Source organism: Chenopodium album, chromosome 19 (assembly GCF_948465745.1).
Source record: "Chenopodium album chromosome 19, dcCheAlbu1.1, whole genome shotgun sequence".
Classification (NCBI taxonomy): domain Eukaryota; kingdom Viridiplantae; phylum Streptophyta; class Magnoliopsida; order Caryophyllales; family Amaranthaceae; genus Chenopodium; species Chenopodium album.
In genome coordinates this window covers 5,664,517-5,674,274 of record NC_137852.1, presented here as the reverse complement: position 1 = coordinate 5,674,274, position 9,758 = coordinate 5,664,517, and the positions used below count along the sequence as shown (strand labels likewise).

At 35.8% G+C, this 9,758-nt stretch overlaps 1 protein-coding gene across 1 annotated transcript; it reads left to right on the top strand.

Annotated features, from left to right (window-relative positions):
- Nucleotides 1-425: 425 nt before the first annotated feature.
- On the top strand, nt 426-3,062 carry LOC145593874 (uncharacterized). Its single transcript, XM_081650237.1, has 5 exons — nt 426-773; nt 936-1,395; nt 1,559-1,707; nt 1,813-2,302; nt 2,542-3,062. Exons 1-5 carry the CDS (start codon nt 426-428, stop codon nt 3,060-3,062), a joined length of 1,968 nt encoding a protein of 655 aa, XP_081506363.1.
- The last annotated feature ends 6,696 nt before the right edge of the window (nt 3,063-9,758 follow it).

Sequence of the window (9,758 nt, the reverse complement as noted above, 5' to 3'; positions counted from 1 at the left end):
TGAGATAAATTTGGCCTAGTTAATTGTTCAACTACTGCTCATATGCTTAAATATTATCGACGGAAATTAAGAATAAACCATATATCATTGTATATTTGTATGCCTTATTAATAGTAATAGTAAATAGTAATTGGTGTACATTATTACTACTCACAATAACGCTAATTAAACATATGTGTTAAGATAGAATATATCTTAATATATGATATTATAAGATAGGAAAGAATATATTGTGATATTATTATCTTATGAGGAGAATTGCTCCCCAAGGCATACGCCTTACCTTGTATAAATATTTGATAGCATTGAATGAGAAGATCAAGATTTTGTGCTTAATTTGTCATGGTATCAAGAGCCAGAGAAAAAACCTAAAACCTAAATTTTTTTTACAGAAAATACATAGCCGATCTGTGTGAGATTTAGCTATGGGGGAGAAAACTTCAGTTGATTTAATCTATTATCTTGGTTCGAGTGATGCACCAGGGACTGTGATTACCCCAATTCAATTGCGAGGGGAGAATTATGATGAATGGGCTCAAGCAATTAAACGTTCATTGATGGCCAAGAGGAAATTTGGTTTTGTGGATGGAACGATTGCTAAGCCAACGGAGACATCAAAACTTGATGATTGGATTACTGTACAATCCATGTTGGTTTCATGGATCACAAATACGCTTGATCCGAAAATATGCTCGACAATTGGTGATTATGAGGATGTGAGTGTGTTGTGGACGAATTTGAAAGCTCGATTTTGTGTCGTTAGTGGCACTCGAGTTTGTCAATTAAAAACAGCATTATGAGAGTGCAAGCAAACACCATCAGAATCCGTGGCTGATTATTTCGGTAGATTATCAAAAATCTGGAACGAATTACTTGCATATGTGCGAGTTCCTAAGTGCAAGTGTGGTAAGTGTACGTATGGTATTGTCACACAGGTGGAGAGTATTCGAGATGAGGATTATCTTCATTATTTCCTGATCGGTTTGGATGGGCACTATGCTGCCATCCGAGCCCAACTTCTTGCTCAGATTCCACTGCCGAGTGTGGATATGGCATATCAAAGTGTGGTGATGACGGAGAGGCTGCGTGATGGTGTGGTGAATCGCGAAAACAAAGATGGTGTGATGGCCTTCAAAGTTGATGGGCGATCGAAGCCACGCAACGTTGATAACAGTGATAAATTATGCAATTATTGCAATAGGGAAGGTCATGATGAGGCTGGCTGTTTTCAACTTATTGGTTATCCGGAATGGTGGGGTGACCGTGGTCGAGGTGGACGTGGTCGAGGAAGAGGGGGTGGCCGTGGAGGACGAGGCTCACGCACAGGCAACAATTCTTCAGCTTCTTCCTCTACGCAGCAACAGTCCACGGTGAGAGCAAATAAACTTGCTGGAGGTACGCCTAAGTAGCAACAAGGTGGGTCTTCCACTATTGATGATGCAGCGAGCAGGATTGGTTGGTGTCTCGGCTTCGCAAATTCAACAAATCTTGGATATTTTAAATCCAAAGAATAGGCAATTACATGGTAAGGATAAAATACCTTGGATTGTGGATACAGGGGCATCGAATCATGTTACTTGTGACTTTACAATACTCAAGAATGTGAGGCGCATACAAAATTGTCCGGTTGGCTTACCAGATGGGCAATCGGCCAATGCGGATCAATTGGGAGTGGTGATTTTACCAGGAGGATTGCAACTTGACAATGTTCTTTATGTTCCCCAATTAACTTGCAATCTAATTTCTGTCACTCAATTAAGTGATGAATCTAAATGTACAATGCAATTTACTAACAAAATATGTGTTATACAGGACCCGCTGACGAGGAGGGTGATTGGAGTGGGTGAACGTGAAGATGGACTGTACTTTTTCCGTGGTGTTCCTCAAGTGAAGGTTCTAGCAGTGGATGGAGAGTCTTCGTTTGACCTATGGCATCAACGGATGGGGCATCCTTCAGAATCAGTGCTGCGTATGATTCCGGCTGTGAGTAGTACCTTTAGAAAAATTAATAAACCATGTGATATTTGTCCACGGGCAAAACAATCTAGGTGTAGCTTTCCAATTAGCAATAATAAAGCAAGTCGTATCTTTGAACTTGTTCATATTGATTTGTGGGGTTCTTATAAAACACCTTCCTCGTGTGGTGCTCATTATTTTTTAACTATTGTTGATGATTTTTCTAGAGGTGTGTGGATTTACTTGTTGAAAAATAAAACAGATGTTGAATTGATGTTTTTAAATTTTATTGCTATGGTTAAACGACAATTTGATCAAGTAATTAAGATTGTTAGAAGTGACAACGGTACGGAATTTAATTCCTTACGTGACTATTTTTTTACCAATGGCATTATTTTTGAAACATCATGTGTGAGAACACCTCAACAAAATGGTAGAGTCGAAAGAAAACATCAACATATTTTGAATGTAGCAAGGGCTTTGAGATTTCAAGGAAATTTGCCAATTAAATTTTGGGGGGAGTGTGTTTTAACTTGATTAATAGGAATCCTACCCCTTTGCTTGAAAATAAAACCCCTTTTGAAGTATTGTTCAATAAACCTCCGTCATATGATTACATTAGAGTATTTGGTTGTTTGTGCTACGCACATAATCAAAAGAGTAAAGGAGACAAATTTGCAAGCATGAGTAGGAAAGGTGTGTTTTTAGGGTACCCGTTTGGTAAGAAAGGATGGAGAATACTTGATGTGGAAACAAAAGAAATTTTTATTTCTCGGGATGTGCAATTTTTCGAGAATGTTTTTCCATATGTTACTCATACGGGTGAGCAACCCACGCATGTCATGGAGGCAGGGGAGATTTGGAGTGATGATGAGGAGTGGGTGGCATCCCAACCACAAGTCACTGACCAGCCCGAGGGAAATCCAGCGGGCGCTGGCAGTGTTGGGCAGCAGCCACACCCACAAACTGCACAGCCCGATGGATTTCCATCGGGTGCTGGTGGGATGCCGCAGCAGCTGTGTGGCAGCTCTAACCACCAGGCTGCTGATGCAGGCACCGAGCAGGGAGCATCGCAGCAGAGGCAGCAGGCCCAAAGGCAGATTTAGCCGGATTTTAATCCGGAACAGCAGCAGTCCGAGCAGAGGGAGAGTGAGGGAGTTGTGTGTGAAAATAGGGAGGAGGTGGCAGACATGGGAAAAGGAAAAAGAACAAAAATAAAGTCCACAAAGTTGCGAGATTTTGTGACACATACAATACGGAAAAACAGTCCATCGAAGAGCACTTCACCTACTTCAACCTCCTCAGGTACTCCTTATCCTCTCACATATTTTGTTGATTGCTCTCGTTTTTCAGAAAAACATAAAAAGTACATTGCAGCTATAACAGCAGGTCATGAGCCTAAAAGCTTTAAAGAGGCTATGAAGCATGAAGGGTGGAGAGATGCTATGGCCGCCGAGATTAGAGCTCTAGAGGAGCAAGGCATGTGGGTTCTTGAGAAGCTTCCGCCTGGGAAGAAAGCTCTTGGAAGCAAGTGGGTGTATACAGAGAAGCGAGATGAACATGGTAATTTACAGCGATTGAAGGCGAGATTGGTAATCTTGGGCAATCATCAGGTTGAAGGTTTAGACTACAATGAGACCTTTGCTCCAGTGGCTAAGATGACGACAGTCAGAACATTTCTGGCGGTTGCAGCTGTGAAGAATTGGGAAGTACATCAGATGGATGTGCACAATGCCTTCTTACATGGAGATCTAGAGGAAGAAATATACATGAAAATTCCTCCAGGTTTTAATAAAGACAATTCTGATTATGTGTGCAGGATGAAGAAATCATTGTATGGTTTAAAGCAGGCACCTAGGTGTTGGTTTGCTAAGTTGTCTACAGCGTTGAAGAAATATGGATTTAAACAATCCTATGCAGATTATTCTTTGTTCACATTGACCAGAGATAAATTGCAATTGAATGTGTTAATCTATGTTGATGACTTGATCGTTGCAGGGAACGACAGAGATGCCTTGTCAAAATTCAAGGCATATTTGGGAAATTGTTTTAAGATGAAAGATTTGGGAGTATTGAAATACTTCCTAGGTCTTGAGGTGGCACGAAGCAAACAGGGATTCTATATTTGTCAGCGGAAATATTCTCTTGACATTATTTCCGAGGCAGGATTATTAGGTGCTAAGCCCGCAGATTTTCCGATGGAACAAAATCACAAGCTAGCTCTTGCAGGGGAGAATATTGGAGGATGTGGAGAAGTATAGGAGGCTTGTTGGGCGCCTAATTTACCTATTTGTGACGCGACCAGATATTGTGTATTCTGTTCACATATTGTCACAGTTTATGCAAAGTCCGAGGGAAGAACATTGGCAAGCTGCACTTCGTGTAGTTCGATATTTGAAGAAGAATCCAGGTCAAGGGATACTTCTTCGCTCTAATAGTGCATTGAGACTTGAAGGGTGGTGTGATTCTGATTGGGCAAGTTGTCCTTTGACAAGACGATCATTGACAGGTTGGTTTGTGTTGCTTGGTTTTTCCCCGGTGTCTTGGAAAACTAAGAAGCAACCTACGGTGGCTACATCATCGAGTGAAGCGGAGTATAGGTCCATGGCGGGCATAACATGTGAATTAAAATGGTTGAAACAACTATTGCGAGATTTGGGTGTGCGACATTCACAGGGTATGAATTTATTCTGTGATAGTCAATCAGCTTTGTACATTGCTCAAAATCCGGTGTTTCATGAGAGAACGAAACATATTGAAATTGATATGCATGTTGTGAGAGATGCCATTAAAGATGGTTTGATTTCACCTTCGTACGTTCCTACAAAGGTGCAATTGGCGGACATATTTACGAAGGCATTAGGGAAGGCTCAGTTTGAGTTTCTACTTGGCAAGTTGGGCATTCGAGATCTCCACGCTCCAACTTGAGGGGGGATGTTAAGATAGAATATATCTTAATATATGATATTATAAGATAGGAAAGAATATATTGTGATATTATTATCTTATGAGGAGAATTGCTCCCCAAGGCATACGCCTTACCTTGTATAAATATTTGATAGCATTGAATGAGAAGATCAAGATGTTGTGCTTAATTTGTCAATATGTTGTCAATCTATTTTGTGCGCTGATTAGACATATGTAATCTAAAGCCGGTTCTATAAGCAAATTAATCAATCAGATCAATTAGTCTATAAATATATTATAAACTATTTAATAATTTTTCAATACGTTAATTAAACAACATACATATAAAGCCGGTCTTACATGTGAATTAGATAACCAATTAGTCTATAAATAGAATAGAAGATCAGATCACTTGAGATGGATCATAATAACCAAGAAGCAAAAGGCTTCTAGATGGAATTAGTTAAAATCCAAGGGAAGATTCCTCGTAGACCTTTAGAAGACCAAAACGATAGGTATCATGACATTTGTGGCCCTCTACTACGTCTCTAATCCAACAGAAATTAAAAACATACACCACCATATTATTTGTATTTATTAGGATTATTATTTACATGTTTCTTCATTACTTCTTATTTCTATTCTAATTTTACTTCATTGGCCCACGTTAAACAATCTACATTCTACACTAACTCCACATTGCATGCATTTCTACTGTACCTTAAATTTAAGGACGCAAGCATTAGATTTGGGGTCATAGGGCAACTAGAGTTTCCCTTTTGTCTTTCTCTTCACTCTTCTTTTGGAGGGTGTATGTATTAGACATTTGTAAAGTTAGATGATATAGATTACATTTTTAATTCACATCTTGGACATCATGATTCAAATTAACGCCGCATTACAAGTTATCAGATAGCGCATATATATGTACAGATTTGTCTATTCTGTGTAATTGTACAGAGTTGATTATTGTCATATTAGAGCATTACGTATGTCTGTACACCTCTTATAGTTTTTTGTTTTTTTGTTTTTTTTTTTTAAATTGATGAATAGTATATATCTTAAACTAAGAGAGAATAATACATTAATCACTTAGATTAATTGCATTCGTACATTTAATTTTAAATCATATAATACGCACTATTTTTGCGTTATAATTTTGCACTGTAATGGAATGCACATTCATTGAACATTAAAGATTCAAACTACATGTGTACATAGAAGATGAATTTTATATGATATCTACATATAAAAGAGAAGAAAATTTTAAAAAGATATTTACACAACAATGGATGACCTTGTTATGATTTTGGGGATAATAATGTCTGTTAAATTTGTATACATTCATCTTATAAAAATGCATGATATTTTTTGTTTAGATAGTGACTAGTGAACGTGTTAGAGCTAGATGACCCGGCCTATTACTTCCATTATGTTGTACATTGCCACATAATTGTATGCTTCCATCATCTAGCATACTACTTAATTGACAATCATTACATTCATTAACAAGTACTTCGTAGTTTGTAGTAATTAGTGTATTTGGTAGGCGTTTCACCTTATGGATTTGATTCATACTAATTGCAATAATTCTTGGGATCGGAGTTGGAATTCTTTTACCCTTCCTTCATTGTTCTAATAAAAACCTAATTTAATTTGTGTAGTTGGACTAACTTATTAGTGAAAGATTCATGCCGATCAAGTAGATTTGATCTTCTTACAAAAGAAGTTTAGTTGATGATAATAATAATATTGTTTCTTTCTTTGCAGAAAATGAATCCTCTTTTGCACCAAAATTCAAACAGAGTTACAGAGCGAGGTTAGAGTTAATACAGTACTTCCCCATGCACCATATATCGTGTATATTATTACATGAATAATTTATTTACTCTTCATGATGTTTTAGCATTTTTTAAGGAATTGGAGATAGATCAACATTTTCACATTAGTTAAGTGACAAATAATTTAGTATGAAGGGAGACAGGGAGTGCTATTCTACTATACATGAACATGGCATAAGCAACTATTAAGAATAATCTCTTTAAATTTTTATTTGGGAATGTGGTTCTTCTTCTTCTTCTTCTTCTTTTTTTTTTTTTTTTTTTTTTTTTTTTTTTTTGGAGGAAAAGTTCCTCCTGGAGAATGCAAAGCTTCTGTTATTTTTAATTTATATTATTTACTCTTTGATGATGAATTTTACAGTGATATTCGATGGGGGATAGTGTCATTACACTGTTACGTAAGTGTAAGTTCATGTTATAAGTAATTTACTCTTTTGACTTTTGAGAAGGTGGTGTAACTAAGTTGATACAATGATACCCTTAGTTCGGAAGCATGCCTAGGTTCGAATCCTCATGTCAACAACGTAGTTTTGACTAATTATATAATATATACTTTACATCCATGTTTTAAGCAGCCCGTCTAGTATGCAACTAGCCACACCGTGGGACCACTTGTAAAAGAATAATAAAGTAACTCCTATAACATTGAATGACTAACCCCTTTATCACTGACTAGATAACCCCTATAACATTGACGAAGTATCCCTTGTAACATTGACTAAGTAACCCTTATAACACTAACGAAGACATGAAGTAACCCCTATGATGACTGGCCACACGGTGTGGTCAACAACATATGAGAGTTTTTGTTTTTCAATAACTTTTGATCATTTTAAAACAATAATTTATTGTACATTAAATTTATTAAAAAGTTACTCTCTATTTTTTTTTATTGGTGAAGTAAAAGGAGAATCAAAATTCAGACCACATGATCTGAACAATACAAAGAGTCTTTAAATTATTGGGCTGCTCCTTTCGCTGACCTTGACAGGGTACAAGCTTATGGCCCATGAACCAGCCGAGATCCTTGAAATAACTACAGTTTGTTTGGGCTTTGGTTACCACCATGTTGATCCAATATGTAGCTTAACCTCAAATTAGAAAGAAAAAAAAAAAAAAAAAAAGAAGTTAAGTACTTAAATATCAACCAAATTATGGATGTTAAAATTATATTGAACCGATATAAGTTGTCAAAAAAAAAAAAGAGACCAGTGTTTAAAATTAATCTTATTTTTAGAAAATATTTTATGTGGTAAACTATCATTTTAAAATGCTAGGAACGCTTTATAATAGATTAAATCTGTATAAATTTATGCTACTGGATTGCATCGCATTCTTATGATTTTCTTGTCGTTTTTAGCAAAAACAAATAAAGGGTATAGTGATGTAAAAGGAGTGAAGTACAACCAAGAACTCAAAAGGAACCTCAAATGTCTTTTTCCCTAAATATTATTCCATTGTAACCAAAGTTATGTTTATCCACAAAAGGCAAACTAATTAGTGAGTCAATTTTACTTTCTACCCAACAAATGCCAACTCTAAAATGTAACATTATTGATGAGGGCCAAGCACATAGAATAAAAGCACTATTATTCTCATTGTGTAAAGACTAAAGAGTACCACTTTTGATTTTAACATGGAATAATGAATAATTTGGTGGGTAAAATGTGATTATTACACTTCATTGTTTACTATATATTGTTGTAAGGTAGTTTTGAATATTTTTGTATTGCCTTTTCACCCAAAGTACCGTTATATTGACAACCGTCAATTATCATATTACCTCAATTTCCCACAATAACTTTCACCACATATAAGAAAAAAAATCTTTCATGAACAATAATTCGAAAAACACATAAACAAAACCCTTGCTTCCACCCAATAAATCAATCTTCGTCCCAATCAGACAACAACCGAATAAAATTAAGTTATGTTTCACTTAAAATGATAGAGTAATAGAGTATAAAACCAATAATGTTAAGGCAAACCCCCATGAGATTTTAAAAATATACCAAATACGAAACATAAAGAAATGTAAAATAGGGCATATCGACTTAACATCTTTCTTTTCATTTTGTGCAACATAAAAAAAGCCATCACACCAAGTACAAGATATAAAACAAACCTCGAATCTAAATTCCAACACAACCTTTTAAAAAAGCTTACAAAAACTAGGAGACATTCACTTAATATACTCATACTGATCATACAAATTAAACTTGTGGATTACAGCTAATGCTGCATCATCAGCATAATCAAGAGCAATTTGACAACGATTAATTGTTTGATTACATTTGCTAATTTTGTATTAAAATAAAACTTGTGGGCTACGTACACGAAGCGATCGATATGCTAATCATAGGTTATTTGTCTTTAATTTGACAAACATTAAGCTAAATCATAGGTTATAATATAAAATGTGATTTGTCTTTGATAGATTAGCTTTTTAACTATCATTTTCTAGTCCTTTTACCCTTGGCAATAAGATGTGCGTGTGTGGTAGGTCTAGTCAATTGTTGATTTTGAAGCATATACTTAGAATCCTCAGCAAAAATATGTTAGGTATGATTGTTCATAGATTTCTTCGAAAGGGATTTCTCTAATACCGACATAATAAACTATGATCATAGATTTAATTAAACTCTTAACTTTGAAAGCTATGTCACTGATTTATTATTTACTATATATGATTTTAATTGATTTATCACGTAAATTAATTGCCTAGATTTTGAATTGTTGAAGAATAAACCTCTCAAGTGTCATCACATGTAAGTGTCTCACATTGGTTGAAGAATAGAGAATTAAACACTTTATAAGGCTAAGGGGCTACTCCTCCTATTGCCATATGGTTTTGGGATGGAACCTTCTTGGACTTGTGAAGTGAACTCTCTCTCTTGGTTGACGGGTGTGGCCTAGGCCCGCGTTTAACATGAATCAAATGGGATCTTTGTTAAAAGAGTATGTTACTGCTTGCATGATATTGACTTCCAATATTTTTCAAAAAAAAAAATAAATAAATAAAATTGTTGACTTTCAATATTAGGTCAAGGTCAA